Below are 25454 nucleotides of genomic sequence, written 5' to 3'. Positions count from 1 at the left end.
TTGTTTCTGGAGCAATCTCTTCTTGAATTCGGGGGATTCGCACCCCACTATAACTTGAGAGCACATTGCTTCTTCAATCGAGTAACAGTGAAATGCACAGTGTTTGATACAGATGCGGAGGCGCATTACAGCAATTGTCCAGGGTTTCACCTCTCTCATGCGTGGTGGCATGGAAAATGTGCCTCTCGGGAGGATAGCTCAGGGGCAACGTGCTCCACGACATGGAGCAACACAAGTTCGATCCCTGGGTCCGCGCTTAGGAAGCCCTGGGTATCAAGCGCATTATAAATAATCATATCATAGTCTACATTGGTGTGGGGGCTAAGTATGTGGCGAGGGCTTCTTGGATCTCCTGGAAAGTGGCCTTTTCCCCATCAACCAGCTCGTATAGGATGCCTTGCACTGCAGCCCCTACTGCCAGGGTCAATATGTTCTTCTTGTGCTCGTCAGCCATGGGGCCCATACCAATACATAAACTTTAAAGGCCTTTGTCCAGCGAATCCAGCGTGGGCTGAGGTTGCTGGTATCTGTGAGGTCAAATGCTATGGGCAGTTAACCTAAAACACCTCAGACGGGTGGGCCGGCGGCGTGGCTGGTATGTCATCAACCTAGATCGTGGCAGCGGTGTGATCTTGTATTCCCACTGTCACCAACGGAATTGGTCCCCAGGCGCTCTGGCGGATCTGTAAACAGGAAGGGTGGGTAGGGTTAGTCAGGAGGAGGGGAGAAGGAGAGTGGGAGAAGTGGTGTGCTGTTGGCAGCTTCAGCTCAGTATACACCGAGAGCTGGGTTTTGGTGCTAGTATCGGATCGGATGAAGGCCTCAAGTGCTGTGGGTGAAGTTTTATGTGTTGTTGGTGCGGTGTGGTAAAGTGCGTGTGGATTGCTGGGAGAGAGATGGTTGTGTGGTTTTGCATGGGTTTAAGTATGCAGAAGATTGAAGGTTGGGTTAGTGGGGTCTGTATCCTGGTTCAGGTACTTATGATTCCGTTAGAGTTGTATACCTGTGGATTTGGATGTTGCTGGTTCCTCGTGTGCCGACTCGGTTGATGGTGTTGTGCTGATCCAACTGTATCCTATTGAGTATAGTTTGGAGAGGTGGGTGCGTCTGAACCTAATCTTCAGGTGTGGGACTGGGTGGGTGATATCTATTCTCAGGTGATCTAGTGTGACCCTGGTCGGTTAATGCTTTGGGTGGTTCACGGTTGGGGTCGTGTTGAAGTGTTGTCCTAGTGGATCCGTCTTGGTGAGCGTGTATATTCAGACGTTCGTATCCTTCTGTCCCGAATGGTTCTTTGATTTCCGTGGGGTAAACATCCTTGGGACTGTTGTTTAGTTGTAGTTTTGTGTGGTGGGGCATTGTGCTTCCTGCTTTGTATTGGTGGACCGTGTGTAGTGATGAAACATTCTGTTTTTCACCCATTGCATTGGCCCGTGGTGTAGGGCGCAGTGGGTATCCATCAAGTATTCCCTTGGGCAGAGTGGAGTCCCCCTCCTCACCTCTGCAAGCTTTGACACTTGACTTTGCTATGTCCACCCGCAATAGCAGCCCTGAAAGACCTTCCGACCCGCTGGCTGTGTGTGTGGGATGCGTATGCGCAGCTATCGATGGCCCTGTGCGTTAAGCATGCGCACGTTATCCTCGGGGGAGAGGCGGCTTCAAAACAAGCCCCGTAGCCTCACCGCCACCTCCCCAGGGAGGAAAGTTGATTGCAGCTGTTCCCTGCTCACCGATGCATTCCGGCTAGCGGGGATGTGGGGGGGGGGGATATGCCCTTGAGTGCATAGGAGCATATGGGACCAAGATAATAAGTGTGCAGCGCGCGATGAAACAAAGACCCACACAGGTACCTGGCTTCAACTTAAACTTTATTTTTAAAATGTACTTCCCGAGGCTTCCTGCCTCGACGTCACTTCCCGCAACCTGCCCCCTTCCTAGCTCCGCTTTCCACAGAACGGGTCGGATGGCCACAATGTGGCAATGGGTACTGTTATATTGAGTAATAAGTGCACATCTTAAAGCGCGTAGAGCGGAAATTGATTTGTCATGACGCACTATTTAAAAACGCGATAGTATTATTATTTAAAAGTCCGAACCATCCCGATGCACCACTCGAACCTCATGCTGGTGAGAAAAAGTCGAATCCTGAGGGGCGTTGTAGACGTCCGGCTATAACATGCCTTTCTGACGCTTTTCATTACTGGTCTACACTGCAGCTGTGATAAACGGTACTCTGGCACCATCTAGTGGCCAATATCCTCAACACAAGGCGCAATACTTCTTAATGGTGACTGAGCTATCTAGAAGTAGGGCTTTCAGACTCCGTTCACAAAACTACAGAATAATGAATTGAGATGTATATAAACATCAAGAAAAATGCGAATCAGTCACCCTAATCCTATCCTATGGATGTCTGTGCATTGGAGACTGCGCACGTTTGCAGACATCCCTACCGTTAGAGCCTTTTCTTAAACTCTGCTAGACTCTTCTCATATGGCAAGAAGCAAGAGAAACATCAAGAAATGAGAAGCAGGGCACCCCAGAGCCCCCAATGGCGTGGCAGATGTCGCTGCCATTGTATTCGCACATGGAAATCATGAGGCTGTTCCATCAAGTTGATTTGACTCCTGGTTACAAACGCCTTAATTTAAGGGTCACTGTTGATGATAATGGAATGAGCAGCAAGCCCAGTGTGCACCATGTGCCTGGTGACTGAAACATGTGTTCCTTTCATCAGAAACATATATATATATATATATTTCTGAGGCTTGTGGAATCTGCTTAGATCACATGCTGTGCATAGGCCGACATCTAGTGGAAGCTGCGGAGTATTACAGTTTGTTTTTCGAAACTCGAAAATGGGCGTCGACACAGGCGTGCCAGTAATACTATCCCTAGTGTGACGTCCACTGTACCCAAGATCCCTCACGCGTCTAGGATCCTCAGATTGTTTTTTTCCGCCATACTGGTCGGAAGCATCTTGCGGAGTCCCCTGGCCTTAGCCATACTTTTGATAATTATTGAAGTTAAAATTATTTATTAACATCCTTCCCCACCCCAACGTCGACCCTCGACACTTGACGACGGCTGGAGAAGACATCGACCGTCACCTGCTGCACGACGGATCTGGGCCTCGGAAGGCCGCTGGCCTCGGCCCGGGCCTAGTAGGCCGCTGGCCTCGGCCCTGCAAGTAGGGAGAGTGGGGGGGTGGTACATACTCTTCACTCTTGGTATATAGGTACACCTTATATATTTCCTACACTTACCAGCCCGCTGCCTCAAGGTGCGTATGGAGGGTACCCCTTTCCAATTCTGCCCCAAGTGCAACCGCAAATACCCTTGGGTCGACAGGCACGCCACGTGCAATCTCTGCTTGCCGAGGGACCACCCCGAAGCGAACTGCAGAGCGTGTAGTAGGTTTAAGCCTAAGACACTTAAGGACCGTTCGACAAAGCGTTGGGCCCACCACGCCAGGCAGGCGGCCATGGCAGCGGAGGGCGCCTTCAGCGATGGCAGCGACGCCGTACTTTCGGACGGCGAGGGCATTACGGCGTCGAAAGACTGCCGAGCGCAGGTCCCCGACCTCGGAAGGTTGTCCGGCAGGGCGGCTATGGGGAAGACCCCCGGCGACGCAAGCGCTACACACCCTACACACACTAAGCACACTAAGTCCAACCGAACCTCGACGACGTCGACTTCTCGGAAAGAGGCACAGATAGAACGGTCCGACTCGGTGTCCTCTGGGCGCTCTCGATCGAGATCGCCTCATGACGCAAGGCAATCATCCACTCTTGCCAAGAGTGCCTCGCTCCCTAGATTAACGGAAGTTCGATCGTCGGAAGACGAATACGACTTCCACCCCCAGGCCGCGCTCCAGGAGACCGAGGCCGCAGTTAACACCAGCGAGGCCCCACGCTCGAAACACACAGATACCTCTCCAGACCCTCGACGCCAGGCGTCGAAAGTCTCTGGGGTGTCCAAGGGGCAGGGAAAACATTTTTCCACGCAGGGGGAGGGGGGGAAACAGCGGAAAGCACAGCCTTCCACTCCTGTAAGACCATCCTTCCACCCTAAGCAGACAGATAAACACAAATCTACTGGAACATCAACATCCAGCAAGGGTACCCTTGATAAGTCCTCTAAGTTGCCTACTAAAGTCATACCCTGTTCCAAAGAATGGTCCAGTGAAGACATAGACAGGGTCATGTCAAGGATGTCTTCCTTAGCGGATTTTTATGACAAAAACCCAGAACATTTCCTTTCGTATGACCCTCAAGGGGCCACACCCTCAGGCTCCTCTGATCCTATCCCCCTAAGTAAAAAGGCCCGGTTCGAAAGACCTGAACCCTTCGAGGTGCAGCCTTATTCTACTCCATACTCTACTCCACACCCCAGATACCAAGGACAGCCTTTCCCTGAAGGGGACCAGGAGTTTCAAATTATGGAGGAACAAACCGGGACTGAATACTATGCGGATGATGAGGACCTGGAGGAGGTAGAAGATGAGCAGAAAATTTTCAGAGTAGATTCCCCGGTAGAGAGCGAAGCCCCAGTTACCGACTCGCCAGTTGATAACCAGCCCCTCCTTAATGAAGTTCTCGCTCGCGCAGCAGAACATTTTCACATCGACACCCACGGTGTACAGGAGGAAAGGGACTTCGCAGAAGAGTTGGTGGGAGAAAGGAGGCCGGTCGCTCAGACCATCCCTATCCTTAAATCCATCCAACGTAGAATAGATCCATCCCTGGTGAATCCTAACCTCACCAGAGCCGTCAACCCCAGAGTCGAACAACTTTTTCGGGCAGCCCAGTCTGACCCTCTTTATATAAGAGGACATCTTAAACCAGACTCCCTAGTGGTTACCAACACTCGGAAGAGGGCTGGGACACCCTTATCGTCGTCGGAAGCTCCTCCCGACAAGGAGAGCAAAAAGCTGTACGGGTTTGGCAGGAAGGTAGCCTCAACGTCCGCCTACCAAGCAAGGATTGCGAACTCCACCACCCTGTTGGCAAGTTACAACTGCCATCAATGGGAAGAGGTCGCGGCGCTCATAGCCTCTGCTCCTGAACCGTTAAAGGGCCAGTTGGCTCGGATCTCGGCAGAAGGGAGAGCCGTGTCTGGTTGCATATTAAAGGCAACTTTCGACGCCGCGGACAACGCAGGAAGATTGATAGCAGAAGGTACTGTTATCAAGAGACAGAGGTAATCCCCCTCCTAAAAAAGGAGGATTACATGGCAACCTTGGATATGAAAGATGCTTATTTTCATATTTCCATGCTCCCAGCGCACAGAAAATACTTGCGCTTCAAGGTGGACAGTCGCCACTACCAATTCAAGGTACTGCCCTTCGGGATAGCTTCAGCACCAAGGGTATTCACCAAGGTACTGGCGGTGGCAGCTGCACACCTACGCAGGGAGGCAATCCCAGTGTACCCTTATCTGGACGACTGGCTCATAACGGGGGAAACCCCAGGAATTTGCAGGTCAAACATTCAGAGGACTATCGACCTCCTCCACGAATTAGGCTTCTCTATCAACGAGAAGAAGTCAAGTCTGGTGCCAAGCACCTCAAAACAGTTCCTAGGAGCAATCCTAGATACTCAGAAAGGGTTGACCTTCCCTTCGGAAGAGAGAATTCGGAATATACTACTGCAAATTCCACATTATCAGTCAGGTCAACAAATAACGGTACGCAAAGCAATGCGGTTACTGGGCATGATGGCGTCATGCATTTACCTGGTCCCCCACGCGCGTCTGCGCATGCGTCCCATGCAGGAATGGTTGGCGAAACAGTGGTCTCAGGCAAGTGGTCAGTGGGACGATCTAGTGGTCGTTTCGCCAACACTCGTACAGAGCTTACACTGGTGGACAAGAGAGAATCTTGCCAGGGGAAAACCCTTTTACGATCCAGAAGTACAGGCAGTGGTGACTACAGATGCATGCCTGACTGGGTGGGGAGCTCACCATCTCCACCACACAGCTCAGGGTCTCTGGTCTCACTCAGTAGCCAAGAACCACATCAATCTGCTAGAGCTTCTGGCAGTATTCCGAGCGCTTCGGGCGTTCGAGCCCCATCTGCTAAACTTGTCGGTGCAGATCCGGACGGACAGCACGACAGCCATGTTCTATCTGAACAAACAAGGAGGAACTCGTTCGCCAAATCTGTCCAAGCTTGCCCAGAAAATCTGGATATGGGCACTCAGACGGAACATCTTCCTGTCATCACAACATGTTCCAGGGGAGCTCAATTCCCTAGCGGATGCCCTAAGCAGAGACTCCCTCCCAGAAGAACACGAATGGGTCCTTCACAGAGAGATCGTAAAAGATCTCTTCTCTCAGTGGGGTTTCCCCACTATAGACCTATTCGCCACAAGCGAAAACAAACAATGCCCAGGATTTGCATCCAGGTTCCCCCAGCCAGACTCCCAAGGGAACGCCCTGTGGATGAACTGGTCAGGGATGTTTGCGTACGCTTTTCCACCAACTCCTCTCATCAGGAAGGTGGTGTACAAGATGAACAAGGAATCGATGACGCTCATCCTAGTTGCTCCCATGTGGGCGAGACAACCATGGTTTCCACACCTACGCAGGATGGCGGTGTGCGAGCCCATCAAACTCCCAGCCTGGTACAACCTACTGTCCCAGCAACAAGGTCAAACAGTGTACCAGGAACCCAACTCAATGAACCTGGCAGCATGGCTCCTGAGGTCATAGAGTTTGGCCATCTCAATTTACCACAGAGGTGTATGGACATCCTAAAAGAATCCAGGAAACCAAACACAAGGCACTGTTACTTTGACAAGTGGAAGAGATTCGTTATTTGGTGCCAGAATAAACAAATCAACCCAGTTGATTGCACTCCTTCCAACGTTGTAACATACATGCTCCACCTACTGGACGCAGGTTTGGTTTTTAACTCTCTGAAAGTACACCTGGCAGCCCTCTCGGCTTACACCACATCCCATAACAAAGTATCGTGGTGGAAAGTACCAGTAGTTAAAGCCTTCATGGAAGGAGTAAAGAGACTTCACCCTCCTATTTCGAACCCACCGCCAGGATGGGACCTCAATGTGGTGCCAGCTAAGCTCATGGGCCCCCCTTTCGAACCCATGCATAAAAGTAGTCTCAAACACCTCACTTATAAAACGGCCTTCTTAGTAGCCATTACCTCTATAAGAAGGGTCAGTGAAATTCAGGCTCTGTCAGTGCAGGATCCTTTCTTTACTATCCACAAAGACAAACTGGTTTTACGCACACACCCTAGGTTCTCACCTAAATTTATATCTAAGTTCCATGTAAACCAGTCCATCGAGCTTCCGGCTTTCTTCCAGAACCCGCAAAGCTCAGCTGAGGTGAAACTACACACCCTTGATGTGCGTAGGGCGGTCCTCTACTATGTAAATAAAACCAGACCGCTAAGGAAAACAGATCAACTGTTTGTCTCCGCAGCTACCGGCAGAGAAGGGGATCGCGTCTCTAAAGGCGCAATCTCGAAGTGGATTATCAACTGTATACAGCTGTGTTACTCTCTTTCTGAAAAAACTCTGCCTTTTATGCCAAGGGCCCATTCTACTAGAGGCATTGGGGCCACTCTGGCTTTCATTGCAAATGTTCCCCTCGACACCATTTGCAAAGAAGCTACTTGGAGCTCTATTCACACTTTTACTCAGCATTACTGCATTGACACTCATTCCAAGACAGATACACAAGTGGGACAAGCGGTTCTAAGACACCTGTTTGCTCATGACCCTTCTCACATCCCACCTCCTTCTTCTGGTACTGCTCGCTAATCTATGCACAGCATGTGATCAAAGCAGATTCCACAAGCCTCAGAAGGGATACATTACTCACCGTAATCGTATTTCTGATGCTTGTATCTGCTTAGATTCACATGCGACCCACCCTTCCTCCCCTCCGAGAGAAGGCGCATGATTGCTTGTAGTCTTACCTTTCTGTCTATCTGCTTGGATTATCTGTACTCACGCTACTCCTCATGCTTCCTCATGTCAGAAAAAATACAATCTGAGGATCCTAGACGCGTGAGGGATCTTGGGTACAGTGGACGTCACACTAGGGATAGTATTACTGGCACGCCTGTGTCGACGCCCATTTTCGAGTTTCGAAAAACAAACTGTAATACTCCGCAGCTTCCACTAGATGTCGGCCTATGCACAGCATGTGAATCTAAGCAGATACAAGCATCAGAAATACGATTACGGTGAGTAATGTATCCCATATATATATATATATATATTTAGTTATTTATAAGTTGTTTTAATCAAGTAAACTTGATTTTTCAACAAATACAGTGACAAATACTTTAACTTTAAAAATTCTTTCAACATGCATAACTTACAAAATTAACAGATCTTTCCTGAAGAATTAACAAAGGAATAAAAAATAAGAAATATAACACATCACGTGGCAACTAGACAAACAGTGATAATTCCTATATAATAAATCAAAAGCCAGTTAAGATTCATCATTCATACTCATGAAGTATATAAAACAAGCAACAGGCAACAGCCCTAGTTCATAAACTAGAATATATCTAATCACAATTTACTTTGGTTTGGGCTCCTAATCACAAAGTTTCAAGCTGTAAAGGAAGTTCAAGATGGCATATCTGATCGACTGTATGTTGGAATGAAATAACAACTCCCACTGTCTGTCACTAGTTGTTACAACATAATCCTGTAATAAGGGTTTGAAGTATAAAGTTCTCTGCGTAAGTGGTGATGGACAATCCGTACAAAGATGTTTCATTGATTCAGTAGCAGATTTACAGAACCTCTATGGCAGCTCATCGACATATTAGTTTGCGTTTTTACAATGTTTCATGCGTTGGCCAGATATTCAAACGATAGCGCAGGAAATCATCTCGCAATCGTGGATCAGGGAAGATCATCAAGTATTTTTCAATTGTGCCGAACCGTTTCATGTTAAAGGGATTATCAATAAATGTGCGGTATTGATTACACGCACTTCTTGTTTGTATCCAATCAAACTCCCATAAACATATCTTGGCTTTGTTTGGATTCTCCATTAATAATGATATAGTTATACCTGATTTACTAATGATCTCCTGCAATTCGTTCTCCAGGTCAAAGGAAATACATCCATTGAGGATAGAAGATACTTCGCAATGATGTTAATTAGACCAAACTTATCAGTCGCCATTAAACATTTCCTGTAAAATGAGCAAATTTGCCACTTGTGAATAGCATACAAAGACAACATGCCCAATTCATGTCTTACTATGCATATAGGCTGTGATAGTGGGAGGCCTAAGACCCATTTCCAATAACAGCCCTCAATTACTGTCCAGTAATTATATGATTTTTTCTGAGCAGCTTCTGTTCCATTCGTTATGACAGGGACAAACTTCTGCTTATAATAGGTTATTATTGGGACTAGAGAAAACTTGCAGTATTTGAATTTGATCAGACGAGCCTGTGAGACTGCTGCTATTACTTTTTGCTTAACTCGAAAATCGTCAGCATTTGAACTTTGGCTATGCGTGACAAAGGTACATAAGTAGATATATGACGACACTGTACTTAAAGTTGTGGATTGAAGTGGCCACTGGTGAACAGAGCAACGCTGTTTTGATGTTCCAAATTGTATGACCTTGGTTTTCAGTATGTTAACAGTTATGCAGTTTGCTACTGTATACCTGTCAAGAATCTGCAGTAGGGCACGAAGACCATTTGCGGTCTTTGAGAGGAGCACCATGTCATCTGCATAAAGCAAATGCTTAATCTGAGTACTATTAATCTCCGGTGAATCTGTGACTTATATCTGAAATGAAGAAATTAAATATCGCTGACGCTAGCAGGCAACCCTCCTTTAAGCCGCGTGCGGTATCTATTGGTTTAGATAGTAAACATTCATTGTTTAGCCTGATTTGTATGGAGGTGCCTGTGTGTAGTTGGATGATCCACTTCAAAACGTACCAGGGACAACCTTTATCCATGAGTTTTCTATACAGTATCTCACGGGGAATGGCATCAATTGCCATACGAAAATCAATGAAGGCCATATATAATACTTGTTTTTGCTGGCGGGCATGGTAGATGATTGAGTTTAGGGTGATGACATTTACTGCAGTGCCCAGGGTAAGAATCCTGTTTGAAATGGATCACGCAACCTACTCACATCAAGCCATGTGTTGAAGTGTTTTAAGACTAAGCGGCCAAATATCGTGCCCGGACAGTCAAGAAGAGCAATAGGCGATAAGCTGATGGGTCGGCCCTATTGCCCTTTTTGAAAATCGGGAGTATAATAGAGCATCTCCATGAATTAGGTATTCTGCCCACAGCAAAAACATGACTAAAGATTTCAATGCGTATGGACATCCATTCATAGGGGTGGTCCTTTAACATTCCATTATGTAGGCCATCAGGACCAGTAGCTCTTGATCGGCTCAGATTCTTAATGCAGAGGAGTATATCTGCATATTCTAGTGGAAAGGCATGCGATGATGTCAAGTTCAGAGAACTCCAATGAAAATCTGGGAACGGAGAATGGTAGAGATCTTTAAAGTGCTCACACCATTTATCATTTGTTACTGCAAAAGTGACTACAGCTGCTTGAAGTCTAAAGGTGGCTACATTTAAACAATTCCAGATACCTCTAGTTGATTTGGTGACAATCTGTTTCAACATTTCCTCTCCGTCTTTTTGATATTGGAGAGATCTCTGACTTTTCAACCAGTGTCTGTAGGTGGTTTTCAAATGCCTTTTTAACGTAGATCTATTAGCTACTGGTTCAAATCTAAGGTTGCAAATGTCTTGTCTGAGCTTTGCTTTTTTTTGTTGAAGATCTGGGTCATACATGTGTTGATGTTTATATCTAATGGTGGAGTCCGGCATTTTTATTTGCTTCAAAATGTGCATCATGTTGACATAACACTTGGAGGCACTGGCTAACGAGGAGTTAAAAGAATCAGTCAATATGTGTTTGTAATGAGCTAGTTTCCTTGGATTCCATTGGAGGTGGGTGCCGCCTTTGTTCACCTGGAGAGAGTGTAGATGGGTATTTCTATAAAGAGTTTGTAGACCAGAGGGGAATTTGAAGAGCATGACAAGCTTATTGTGATCACTCACACATGATGGAGTTACAATCAGGGTCTGTACCTGAGATAAACATTTCTTAATGATGTAAATGTAATCTAAGGTGGCCTGGCGCATGCCACATGACCAGGTCGGACGGCCAGGCACATCACCGGACACAGTATCATTTACCATGACGAGCCCCCTTTCTCGCATAATTTTACACCATGTTAATTCTGCAGGTGTGTGTTTATCATTACTGGTTGGCAAAATATGTAAGTTTAAATCACCAAGAATGATAGAACACGTTATGCTAGTATCCGCAGCTATATTATCAAGGTGGAATGATAGATACGTAAAAAATAAATCGGCTGATAGATTTTGTCTACTCCAGTATATATTAACAATGGCTAAACTCAGACTTCCTCGTGTAAGTCTCAGTGCCTGAAAGTAGGGAGATGGAGATGGATATTGCACAACACTGAAGCCACTTTTGCGCTTGGCGGCTATGAGAAGGCCGCCAGAGGGACGCCCCATCGATTTCTTAACAGCATGTGTTGAGACGACTATATGCGTAGCCCAGCTTGGGGTGTCCATGAGCAACGTCTCCTGTAATAGAATGATGTTGTATTGACCCAGATCGCTATCCATTGAGTTTTTAAAGTGAGTGTGGCCTCTGGTGTTCCAGCAGAGAAGGGCTATTGTGTCTTGCACAAGCTCTTGTTATGATTTGTTCCCATACTCTTGTGTACCTGGAATTTTGGATGTTTGAAGAGGGAATGTTGTTTTGGATGTATCGCTTTGTTGTGATTGGTATATCAGTGCTTGGAGTTTCTCTGTTTTATGATTGTTTGGGTTAACGTCCTGGGGTAGGATGAAGCCCATGTCGAACAGAGTCATTCTTGCCTGCCAAAGTAAATTAAATGCTAGACCTGAGCGAACATGTATTTTAACTTCTGCTAAATCATTTGGATTTGCAAATTTCACTAACTCAATATTGATGGTAGTTAGTTCTTTCAAGAGTGGAACATCAGAGCAGATGTTCAGAATACTTGTCCTGTTAAGAACGTATGTTGGAAATGGTAATGTGCGACACTTCAAATTAAAGGAATAAAGTGGAGATTTACCTGGGGCATCTGAATTCTGGGTGTTCACAGTTGGTTTACGTGTCTGTGTGTCACAGGTCATGTGCATGTTCTGTCGATGATCCTGTTGTTCATTTGGGATGTTAGGACCCTGCAATATAGTGCTCGACTTGCGCAGGGCGGGCGGTAGTACTGTTTTATAGGCCCAGTTATTGGATTTAAATTCGCACAAATAGGAATCAATAGAAGATTTGATATATTCTCTCAAATCTTGAGTCGGAGCCATGAATTGAGAACCAGGCTCTATTTGTGTGTTGCGCGCAATTACAGGGGTCAGCTCAGAACTGGTTTGTATCTGTGGTAGATTTAATGACTCAGCCTGGAAAATATTGTCCTGACCTATTTGTTTATCATTCATAGTGTGAGTATTTCCAATTTGTGGAGTTACTTCGGTGGCTGGCTTTTCAATCAAGTCTCTCAAGGGTTTTGTAGTCATGGTCATTGCAATCTGTTTGTCCGCCATTCGGGGTGCAGACATGGCGTGTATGGTTGGTGGCGAATGCAAGGTATATGCATTAATAGAAGCTCTTATTTCGTCCCGCAGTTGGGTGATTATTGACTTTGACATGCTGCCTCGAGTCTGCCTGAGGTATTAAGGATGTTGAGGTTATAGTGTGGACTGGGGCACAGATGCTAGTCGTTGCAGATGGAACGGTTGCAGCTTTTGGATGGAATCATGGATAAAGATGAGATATTCGCCAATGTGACCTGCTTGGTTAGAGCCACTAAATCATCAAGTGGTTTATATAAGGTCACTGAAGGAATCATGACGACAGATGTCTCAGAAACTGAGGCATCTATAGGCTTCTCTAATCGGGATGGAATTTTAATATTTTTCCATGCTTTATCTTTGGATTTAGGACAATGATGATTTTTTTTTTGGCTCAATTTTTTCATTCTTTTCCAGTCTTTTTTTCGATCGTTGGCAGCCTGCCGATTTATTTGATGCTGTAGACGTAGATTGAGTAAACAGCTCAAAGATGTTAGTTGGATTTTCGGTAGGTAGTTTAGAGATTAAAGATAGTCCAGACTCAGTCGACGACTGAGCAACATCATCTATGATGGTCTGGGATTGGACTAGATTCTGGTTGTCAAGTGATTCATGCACTGTGGGTAGGTGAGGTGTTTCTGTCATTTTAGTATTCAGTATTTGAGGTATCACGGTATTATGCGAGAGATTGTTAAAATCACTAGGTATGGGGGTTACAGATTGCACGTCATTGGTAATGGTACAACTCGTGGTCATAACCACAGGATCTTTGCCAAAGTATTGTTCTATGAGTTTTGTTTGGTAGGAAACTTTGCTGTCTAGAACCTCGTACAATTTTGCTATGGTCAATAGTGTGGTGTTCATTGCACTCAATGTATTGTTGAGGGCTGGAGCTTCGGGGAATGAGAAGCGTTTATCTTGAGTTTTGTGTATAAAAAATTCTGATATTTGATCGTCTTCTTGAAATCTTGTGCGCCGTGGAGTAGGCACAATAAAATATGGTCATTCATTTATGGTTTGGTTTCGGGTTTTATCTAGCACTGGAGATAGTGCAAGATAAGAATGAGTGGAGTGAGGAGAAGAGGCACTTTTGACAGGTATGATTGTGTCATTATGTGTAAGGTCTTCCTGGAGTTGGATCAAATCACCGGTGTTCGAACAGATGTATAACACATCTGAATTAGGATAAGATGAATTGTGGGAAAGGTTCATGGATTCCATGGTATCCTCGCCCACGTCGCCCGTTATTCACAGTTGTTCATAGGCTTGGCGTAAGTTTGCTTGGGCAGCTACAGAGTACCAGGCGGGTTCTGTGACTGTCACTGGGATTATTTTCAACTGTGGTACATTATCTTGTATGCCAGTAATAAAGTTGGCTCCCTGTACAGGGTGGCAGGAGACCTGTGTAGTTAATTCAGGATGGGTTATGACTTCTATGTCCCCTGCTAAGCATGCAGATTCCAATGTTGTATCTGTTACCTCACTGGTACTACCAGCATTCACTGAACTTTCAGCATGGAGACAGTCAGTTTCAACTCTGGGTAGAGGTCGGGGGACCTCGCTTTGAATTACATGTTAGGCACCGGCCGTTCAATCGTTGTGTCTCTCGACTGCAAACTTTCTCCGGAGCCGGTGGCTGGCGGGGTCGCAGCTCCAACATCCACCGACGGGAGCGCGGCAGTCGAGGGATCTACTCTCTCTGTGGACGCAACGTTACTTGCTTGATATTGATTAGCAGATGTTAAAGACACTGGCCCTCATTACGACCCTGGCGGAGTGGGTTTACGCCAGCGTTATTCGCGGCGGACCCGTCCGCCCTACTACGAGTTCCCGTAGCGCCATGGAACGTTTTCCGCCTGGTTTTTCCGGGCGGAGAAATCCATGGCGCTACGGGACCTTGATGTTAATTACGCCACCGTATTTTGCGGTGGCGCAATTAACGCCTTCCCCACTCCCATTATACCCTATGGGGCAAAAATGGGAATGGGGAAGGGTAAAATGGGGAATGGGGATTTACCGCCCCGCCAAGGTCGGCATGGGGCGGAAAATCCGCCAACCTCCATGGCGCTATCGGCAGCTTTCCGCCGTGCTCCGCGGTGCTTTTAGCACCGCGATTTCCGCCAGGGTCGTAATGAGGGCCACTGAGCGTTGCGGTTTAGTGCCAGTGGGAGTGGCAAAAGGTAATACTGACTGTTTCAGAGGCGGACGAGCTACAACAGCGGGTTCTCCCGGGACCACACTCGGCATGCCTGTCTTCAAGGTATATTTACATAAAACCATTGTATTCACCAGGAATAAAGTAACAGGATCTTGGGAACACACAAAAATTGTAAGTTATAAGCCTACCTGGGGACCGAAGCAACAATAAAGAAAAAAAATAAGAGAAGAAGAAAACAAATATATAAAAAATAAAAATGGCAGAATTTGGACCTTCGCTGTGCGCTCGTTCGCTAGACAGTGAGACAGCACCACATTTAGCACCGCACTTCACCACTGCACGCGTGCCACTGCGCGGGCACGCTCCTGAAGTAGGATGCTGGGAAGGGAGGCGGGATCAGGCCTTTGTGAACAAATGAGATGGGGCTGGTGATTATTACGTGTTTTTTTTAAACCCTTCAAACAGCAAACAACAGACAAATGCCACAGACGAATGCCAAAGGGGCTCTGAATGATTGGACAAGTTCACTCGTACGGTTTGGGTTCGTCCAATCACGGCGCTCGACGGTCCGTGAATTCAAAGTTTTAGTCCTTGCAGTCCTTGCAGTATGCAATGTAGAAAAAGCAGTAGCAGTGAAGGGAATCCGGCCAGCGAGACAGCACCACACTTAGCACCGCACTTCACCACTGCGCGCGCACCACTGCGCGGGCACGCTCCTGAAGTAGGATGCTGGGAAGGGAAGCGGGATCAGGCCTCATTTGGGGTCATCCAATCACGGCGCGCGACGGTCCGTGAATTCAAAGTTTTAGGCCTTGCAGTCCTTGCAGTATGCAATGTAGAAAAAGCAGTAGCAGTGAAGGGAATCCGGCCAGCGAGGCAGCACCACACTTAGCACCGCACTTCACCACTGCGCACCACAACATATTTGTCCAATGCTTTGCTTGGTAAGAAAAGTGTAACATTTTTATTATTACTTCAATACATGCTGGAAGTGAGTCTAAGAAATGAATATTGCAAACATTTTACACACTGTCAGTTTGCAATGCTAGTCGAATCAAATCATTTGCTTTTCATGGCTTATTTTACCCAGAATACATTGCCATTCCTTTTAGGAACGGAACAGGCTCATATTGAAACCAGTGATCTTATTCTTCTGTGAGTGCCAAGGCAATAATTAGTTTTGCACCAGCACTAATAATGAACAGAAAAATACTGTAAGTGTGGACCCTGCAGCCTGGCCGCGTAGTTCCTTGCAAGATCTGTCCACTCCCCCGGCAGAGCCTATCCATGTCCCCATCATGCACGACACACACAATGACACAGCATATCTTCAAATTCTCAAGTCGGTCCCCACCTTGGGGGACGCCTCTGTCACTGCTACTCTCATTCTACGCTTAACCATAAAAACCACAGCACTACTCTTTCAAGATATCTGTCACTTTCTCTTGTCATGCAGCGGTCGCCAATGGCTGGGCTGTCTCTAGCAAATCCACCTGAATGATTCTGTGCATTCACAGGTTTGGCCTTTGTTCTCCGGCACACATTGCTGCCTGCCTATGCATGAGATTCCACCCATTGTATTGGATAGGATGGTGCATTCTTTGGGTATATGTTTACGAGTTAAATTCTCATACTGTTGAATCTCAAGCTTTGGCATTTCTCCCACTGCTCAGGTCTCCCAAGTGTAAGCGTTGGTCCATGTACTGTTCTGTCTCAGATTTGGGCATTCTCTCCCACTGCTCAGGTATCCCAGATGTAGGTGTTTCTCCTTGTATTGTTGAATCTGAAATGTAGGCGTTTTTGCCGACTGCTCAAGTACCCCAAGTTTAGGCAGTTCTCCATGTACTGTTGAATCTGAAATGTAGGCGTTTTCTCCTACTGCTCAGGTTTCACAATTGGAGGTGTTTCTCCATGTATATTTGCGTCACAAATTTAGTCGTCCTCACCCACAGCTGAAGTATCCCAGATGTAGGTGTTTTTCCATGCACTTCCCTTAGCAGTACCTAAAGATGTACCTATCTTCACTGATATATGAACTATGTAAAATACACCTGTGGTGTAGACCTTTCTTAGTCAACATCTTAACATGTTGACCTGTATTTGTGGGCATCACATCCCCTGCCCCCCGGGATCTTGGCCTTTATTGATCAGTCACTGCTACCAGTAGGTGCGCCGGTAAATCCTTGTGTGTCTCCAAGTCTGCTTGAATACGTCTATCTACTTGGGCCCTCTCCATGGGCTCCTGGTAAAAGTCCTGATAACCTGCACTTTAATTTCAGTGTAAACCTGAGTGCATGAGGGTCCGCGCCTCGGTTTCATGAGTGCCTGCATCATCCCAGCTTGAGATTTGCTTCCACAAGCTGAAGGGGCTGGAATGGGCTGCTGTGTCCCCATTGCAAGCCTTGCACTTGCTTGGAACACAAACGGGATGGAAGATGAAGGAAAGCAACGTGTTGTGTGAACCAAACCCATGTTGCTGTTCAATTTGACAATAGTTACCTGTGTTGAAATACCCAGGCATATTTATTGTAAAAACGATGATGGCAGACACTCATCAAGCACACAAAGCACCAGCATGTACAGGCTTGCACATACATGCTTGCATTCCATGCACATGTATATACTCAAACATACAGGCGTACACAAACATATCCTTTCAACTTAAGATCTATAATTGTAATATAGCATTAGACTATACCTACAACATCCTTGAGAGGAAAACCTGAACTAATGTTCAGAGTTGCATTTCAAAAGCTGGTTACTATTGCCATCGAGGAAGACTGGAAACATGATGCAGACAGAACTGATCAAGTACTTACCCCTTTGGATTCTACCAGGGGGCATACAAAGGGAACAGCTTTGCTTGTCCTGCGACATCTGAAGAAGGCAGGACGAGAGGGGGGCAATTGATGCAGCAAGAATGGTTATAGTGGCGGAACCGCACAGAAATACAGCTTCAAGCAGTGCATGAGCAGTTTTTGTGTTTTCGAGTGCTTCCAGGTCTTGGGGTTTATATTCCAGGAGGCTTGATATCATTTCTGAAGGTCATGTTTCTACATTTACCCCTGAAGACATGTCTTAAAGAGCTGTAAGCGCTTCGTTATTTGCAGCATATTAACTCTCGAGTATAGCCTACTAAAATATATTAAAAGTGATTTTATTTAAGAAGAAAATTGAAAAAGAATGTACGCTTTTGGAGAAAAAAAACAACCTTGGCCTGGAAAATGGCGGGTAACTGTGGCAGGTGCTGCCTACTGATATAGCCCCTGTCCTTTGCTGTGCCAATTCAAGGTGTATGGCTTCACCACTTGAACAGCCAACTATTTGTTAAGGCTAAAGAATGAGGTTAGAGGGACAAGATTGTCATGATAGGGCCCAAGTGCTTCTAACTATTAGTTATGCAGGGAATACCTTCCTTGCCTTGTCTTATCCTGAAAAGTGCAAAGGTGCATCGTTAAGGAAAACCAAAGGCCTGAATGAAAAATATAACAGAGGACGGAGCTCTTGAGCAGGCCTGCCCCTCAGGTCGCGAGCACACCAATTCGCCCTAAGCTTCTGAGGGGTTTGCTTTCATTTTCTACTAGCACCTCATCTATGGACTAAGCCATACTCCTCTGTTGATTTGAAGTGGGGGTGATTCTCATGTCATAAGTTGGTTTTACGCTCCTTGAGGTGGTCTTCCATGACATTTTTGTAATCCAGAAATTGTAGTAACTTGGTTTGAATGGTAAATATTTCAGAACAGTTCTGCCTCAGCAAGACTGGTGTTCCACTAATGTAATGCTTGAGGACTTCGTCAGAATCTAGTGTGCGACTAAGACATTGGTGTAATTTGCCTAGAGAGTCCGCTTATTTCGAATGTTCTGTGGCTCATTGTGGTTGCATGCTAGGATATGGAGCCAGTGGGATTGCTCAGTCAGGTGAGTGCGCTACGCTGAGCTGTCAATTCAACCTGCCTGTCACAGGTTCGAGTTCCGCCCTTTTATATTTCTGAAGGTTGATCAATTGGGGGCAACTGCCTTCTCTCCTGGGTATCCCAGAAGTTTCCAGTGCTAGAAAATGGCAGCACTACGGGAGTGTTACAAAATGGTGTCCATTTGCATTGCATGGGCAAAATGGTGTCCGAATGAACTAGGGCACTGCCGTCCCCTGCACACCTATGTGCTGATGATCAGTAAATAGTAATGATGATACATTTGTACAGTGATTTTGATACATAAGTTAAAAAAAAAAGAAAAATTCAATACAGCCAATTCTGTGTGAAATTCTTCTTTGTATTTTCAATATTAAGGGCACAACGCGTTTCGGGAGCAACACTTCCCTTCCTCAGGTGCAGTAGATTTAGAATATAACATTATGTACAGTTAATCTAGGGTTTAAACAACAAAGATAGTCATTAAATTCAACATCATAGTAATATGCTATTTAAACAAATGTAAGTACTGCAGGCGAGAAAGTCATCAGAATTACACTTCCAGTAGAACCATTAGCAACAAGTGTTTGTATCCTACTCCGTGTCAGGGTAGTGCTACCTCCCCCGCACGCAGGCTTTCTCCTTAATACTTCTATAGCGGTGTTACCATATTATTCCTAGGTGTGCAGCTACACATTATTTAGCACTGCAGGGGTGAGCACTTCACTTAAAGCACATTATCAATATGATTCTGTCTTACTGGCTTTAATCGCTCTTTCAAAATGAAGAGAAACACGACCATGTAAAAGGATAACATACTGCTTTATTTTCATCATATTTGTCATGTCCAATTTTGTGTTTTTAAAATAAAAACACTTATTTTCGTTGGGCACATAACTCTATTGAATTGGTTTTGAATGTCTTCGTGGCTATTTCCTACTGTTTGTACTGGAGCACAGTGGCGGAGGCAGCTTTTGGTGCGTGGAGGCGTATAATAGGGTGCGAGTGGGATACTGGGGGCACACTGGGCACCCGGGTGGAGCCAGGTGGGGCAGATGCCCCTCCTGCCGCCCCCCCACCCCGACTCTTCCACTGCCGGAGCACAGAGATGGATAGAATCCATTGCGCTCCATTTGCTCTGCTCGTGTTGTGTGGATTGGAGTGGACAGGTTTTACACCGTGGCAACCGGCATGAGGCATACCGATTTTGCACAAATATTATCGTTAATAATGGAGCAAATAAATTGTCCTCTATTTTTCAGACGTGACCTAGGGCAGTATGTTTAAGGCTCAATCTATGCCAGAGGGTAAGCCTGAGGGTCGCTCATGAATGTCCAGAAAGTGGCTCTGCATCGTGCGGTGCTGGATCGTGTGGTGCTGCCTCTATTGTCCATATGCATAGGGTAGAAGGGGAAAGGCTAAGAATTCTTGCCCTCACAGGTCTGTGCTCTGGCACAGCTTGGGCTAGGTGAAAATGTGAACTATAATCTATATCAGGTACCCTAAAGCCACCGTTATGCTTGAAGGACATAAAGGTGCTGTGGCGTGTAGGGCTGCGTGGGGCGGTGCGGAAAATTACGCATGCATATTTTGTGTAGTCTGCGTAGAGTACGAATGGAGAAGAGGGCAGCTAACATAGCAGGTCAATTTAGTGGTATTTACTTTAAGTTTTGGACGACAAGTTGATAGGTGGAACTAGGCACTGGCTCATTCCTATAGAATCTTTGCTTCTTGTCAGGTCTTATATGATCAGAAGAGCGCGAAGGTCCCGATGAACTGTGAATGGAGCTTGCCATTGAGTACTAGAGTTTGGGGAGAAGGGGAATGAAAATAGGGGTCTCCATTGCGTGGCTTCTGGAAGCTGGAAAGATGAAGTGCTGCACTGACTGTGATTAGAGAAGGTGCTTGGGTTTGTATCTATGTAATAAAGGACTGCAGGATTTTCAGTCAGATAATGTGCGATGCAGCTGCCCAAACTGTAGGAATTTCAGTCAGCTACTGTGCGCTGGGGCTGCCCAAACTGCATAGGATTTTCAGTCTGGTACTGTGCTCTGGGGCTGCCAAAACTGCGTAGGATTTTCAGTCTGGTACTGTGCGCTCTGGCTGCCCAAACTGCGTAGGATTTTCTGTCTGGTACTGTGCGCTGGGGCTGCGGATACTTTGTAGGAATGTTAGTCAGTTACTGTGCAGAGGGGTTCATCCCTCAATTTTAGGTGCCAACTCGTATCCTACCCTTACCCCAAAACCCCTAACATGCTGCTGTGCTGCCATTGAAATGTTTCTTTTTTTTATCTCTACAGTGGGTCTGACCCACACTAGAAGAAATATATTTTTTTATTGCTGCGAGCTGACACTTTTTTGGTGAAAATAGAAAAATACGTCTAATTTTCACCGTTGTTAGAGATCGAAAATAGTGTTTGTGTTTCGAGTGCAAATGAGTCTACTGTAACCGGAAACGGAAGTGTTTATTCAATGTTTCTGGAGCGGCAACGGGGTGTGTGCTCGAAAACATCCCACACTGTACAGCAGCTCATCTACGATGTATGCAATGTTTACTGTTTTTAAAACAAATAACACATGTGTAATACTAGTCGCCTATGTAAAATATGGATTAGGTCTCTCTTACGTCACAGGTTCTCTGCAGAAACAGCCAGCCCTGTTTTTCCCATCCTATGATGTTTAGCTATGTCCTTTCAACAGTCACCACTTCAAGGCCAGCGATTGGACGCCTCCTTCTTTGCGCCTTGTTGAGAGGGCAGACGCTTGTCTGTCTGGCATGTGTAACTAGGAAGTGATGTAGTGTTACTAGATGGGGGTGTAGAGTGGGGGGGCTGACTCCTCCAGCTATCTTAACGCTGATCTCCTCTTGCTTGCAGAATGTGGGGATGACCCTTCGAGTGCTCATTGGCAGCGTTGATGAGATCCTGCCAACCCTACCTTCAACGTCACGCACAGAGGTAAGGCCATGGTACTTAAGCAAGAATTAAAATGGCTGTCCATGCTTGTTAAAATTGCATTGCTGTCCACCACAGCTGCATTGAAGTTAAAGCTGCAGCCTCTACTTGTACAGTATTTGCTAATTCATTGTTCTGTTTGCCCTGACACTGGGGACAAAACTAATATTGAAAGTCGGCGCAAATGGTGTGTGGTATTCAAGCAGCGTCAGGCAGTGGTAAATTGATACTATAAGGTCCACATATCTAGTGGCACACGTTCCTCGTGCAGCAAATTGACCAACCAGCGCGAATCAGAACTAGTCCGCCAAGAGAGGACCCGCAAACAATCCCTCTCTTGTCACGCATCCAACGTCTGGAACTCGATCCCAATATCGACTAGGAAGACCCCCACAAGTCTCCAATTTTACAAATCACTCAAAGCGTGGCTCTTTTCAACAGCACCTGACCAAGGAGTAATCTAAATGGACGCAGAGAACGCAAAACGCATTACTGCACTACCGTTCAAAGATGCCGGCCCTAATGTTAGCTACCCACACGCTGTACAGCACTCGGTTCTCAAGCTGGGTCCACGCATTAAGCAATAAAATAAAAATAAAATAATATTGGTCACTATTCTTGCATACACTGTTCAGTAGGGTGTGATATCCTGCACTTTCTTTTTTTTTGTTAACCGTATTTACGTTTTAAGAAAGTCCGTGGAACGTTTTCTAAGAAAATATTCGTTTTGCTAGTTTAATTTTTATTTTCTAATTTTTTATTTTTATTGTGCTTTTGACTTATAAAATAAACCTTTTACAAATACAATTCACAATTTACAATAAAAGAAATGTCACAGTTAAATATTCTGGCAGATTACAAGACAGTACATCAGTATTTTAAAAATCATCAATGTCTCCAAAATGTTCAGTGGAAAATCATCCAGTGCCAAGATTAGTGCCACTCCATTTACCCACATCAACCTAGACCAGAATAGCTTGTTTAAAGCATGTGGGACAAGATGGAGGACTCTTAGATCTACCACTGCAGTGCTGTGTAGAACTAGATGTTGTGTGGATTCTGGTGTACTTTCATCGTTACAGGACCTACAATGAGAGACTTGCAAACACTTTTCCCATTTTCCCTTGCGCTCCAAAGTGGGAAGTTGGTTCAGACGGAAACTAATATACTTCGAACAAATCTTTACACATGGGAATAGATAGATGTATTTGGGCAAGTCTCCTCTTTTTCTTGGGAGCCTAGCATATTCTTTATACGTGTAGTAAGCATCTGAACAATCTACTGTCTCGGTTCAATCTAACATAAATAGCTGCTTTATTGTGACAGCTGGTCTCCTGGACAGTTCGTCATCGGAAGAGCCTATCAAGTTTAAAATAGCGGGAATTCTTTTTTTGATCTCAGTTATGGATGCAGCCGAGCCGTACGACATGCCTATAACTAGGTCTTCGTATAGTGAGTTCCGAGGAGGATTTAAAAATTTGGCATACTCTGCTAATGTCCTTCAAGTAGCCCTCCTAAACAATGAAATTAAACCAAACTCATGCCGAATTACCGCATTTGGAATGGAAGTAGATAGATGCTGAGTCTTCTTCGGAAACAAGCCTTGTAAGGTGTTTCGATAAGGGCCTATGTCAGTAAGAAGAATATCCAATCCATAAAGAATTGTTGGCTCGACCTTGGACAAATAGAATCTAACGAGAGGCAGAAGAGAATACCTGCACAGTGGGGGTGTAAATTCTCTTCATTTTAGAAAGCAAAGGTTCAAATCTGCCTCTCAGGCTGGCTCTCCAGGCAATGTTTGAAGTTATATCCGACAAATCGTAGCCCAAGTATCTCATCGACAAAACCCTCTCCATTGAGTGACTACCCACCTTCCAATTAAATTTTTTAGGCAGTGTTTTTGTTGTAAAAATTATAACTTTGGATTTAGTACCATTAATCACTAGGTTATTATCCATGGAATAATTGAAGAAGAGCTTTAGTTTCCTTTGTAACCCAATCGGGGCTTTGTCAAAGAGAATAAGGTCGTCCGCGAACGCCAACAAGTTCAAATTCAAGGTCCCCAATTTAACAGGGTAGGTGACACCATGGGCCCAAAGGCCATCAATGTCAGAGGTATATAGGTTGAACAGGGAGGGGGCCAAAAGACAGCCCTGCTCCAGCCCAACAAAGGTGGGCACCGAGGCCGAATCAGCCCCCTCTGTGGTCAACCTAAGCCTCAATGAAGTGCCAGTATGGAGCACTGTCAGCAGTTGGACGTTCTTGGGTGGAATGTTCCATGAAATAAGTTTGTTCCATAACTTGTTCCTACTGACAGTGTCGAAAGCACTTGACATATCCATTGATGTCATGTAAGTAGTACCCACCACACCCTTTCTCGCTGCCACAACACATACAACATCACAGTAGCGTTTCACAAAGTCCCCATGCCAGACCAAAAGCCCACCTGATATTGTGACAAAATAATGCATCTCGAGACCAGCTGGTTTACGTCTCTTAGTAAAAGGGACACAAACATCCTGCTTGTTGCATCTAGTAAGGCGATGGCCCTGAAGTTTCTGGGATCATTACTATTGCCCTGTTTGTAACTCAGAATGATGATAGATTCCAACCACGTAGGCGGAACCCTATGAGTCACATATATCTGATGAAATAGGGTCCTTCAAGGACCAAGCCAAACCAATGGGTCTGTTTTACTGACAACGGGAGCAAAGCCATCTGTACCCGGGCCCTTGACGCTTTTGCCTTGCATATGGCCTATAGAATGTCGTCCTCCCAAGAGCAGATACCGAAGTCTCTCTTGCCCAAGATGGAGGAACGACAACTTTGTTCACTAATGGGCGGGCAATACTTGTTCCAATAATAGGATACCCAAACATGCTTGTGAATCGAGCATACCATCAAATCCTGAGACTTTCTTCCTTTGCCATTGATAATAGCCCAGAAATCTGAGGCGTTGCTTTTAGCCAGTGATTCCATTACCACTTGGTTTTCTCTAATGTGAACCCCTATTCTTATAGATCTTAACTCTTGTGTTTTGCAAGGGTAGCTTATTCTTTATGTGTAAGCTTCGCCAGAGTGTTGAATGCCTTTCTTTTGCATTTCTTTGTCTCCATCACTCTTCTATCATAAAGGTGAATCTGCTTCTTTCCTCCTATGAAATTTCCTTTATCGTTCAGAGCCTTTAAGCACTGAATTAAAGTGGAGTTAACGTTACCAACCGAAAAGCTCCCTTCAGTTACACCAGCCCTGTGAATCAGGATTTTTTAAATGGCAGTAAATTTGCTACATGCCACAGGGTTCCATCTAACAGCAAGACCACCACTAGCTAGAGTAACCAAGGTGACACTTGGCTGGAAAGTAGCTAAAGTGGTTGATATACAGACAGTTAGGAGTAAAGGCAAATTATCACTATTAGAAGTTGACCCAAAGGTTCTGGGAACGTAAAAATAGTGAATCCAGGAATGTTTGATCCCTCCGTGCCAAATGTATTCCTCCGAACCAGAGCTTGCATCTTTTGGCAATCACATATCAAAATCCCAGCTTGATAGATGATGGGCCCACAACATTCCTGCAGAGGTGTCACTATGCATATAAGGAAGAAACCTAGCATCCCAGTCCCTAAGTTTAAGTTTGTCCGCACTCCTAAAGTTGAAGTCTCCCCCGCAATATTATCGTGTGTGGATGACCCTTCTCTAGCCATTTGGTAAATAAAATGTCCAGAGCCACATGGAAGCCTG

At 45.5% G+C, this 25454-nt stretch overlaps 1 protein-coding gene across 4 annotated transcripts in view; it reads left to right on the top strand.

Annotated features, from left to right (window-relative positions):
- Window positions 1-25454, top strand: part of PTK2B (protein tyrosine kinase 2 beta) — a 998240-nt gene that overhangs the window by 948887 nt on the left and 23899 nt on the right. For all 4 annotated transcript variants that reach the window (XM_069605649.1, XM_069605652.1, XM_069605651.1 and 1 more), the window contains one exon: window positions 21637-21717. In XM_069605649.1, the coding sequence (XP_069461750.1) occupies window positions 21637-21717 (81 nt within the window). The remainder of the gene's footprint in view (window positions 1-21636; window positions 21718-25454) is intronic.

The sequence above is a fragment of the Ambystoma mexicanum genome, chromosome 4p, assembly GCF_040938575.1.
Source record: "Ambystoma mexicanum isolate Mex_15411 chromosome 4p, UKY_AmexF1_1, whole genome shotgun sequence".
NCBI lineage: Eukaryota > Metazoa > Chordata > Amphibia > Caudata > Ambystomatidae > Ambystoma > Ambystoma mexicanum.
Note: the sequence above shows the minus strand (reverse complement) of the source record. Positions and strands in the feature narration are given on the sequence as shown.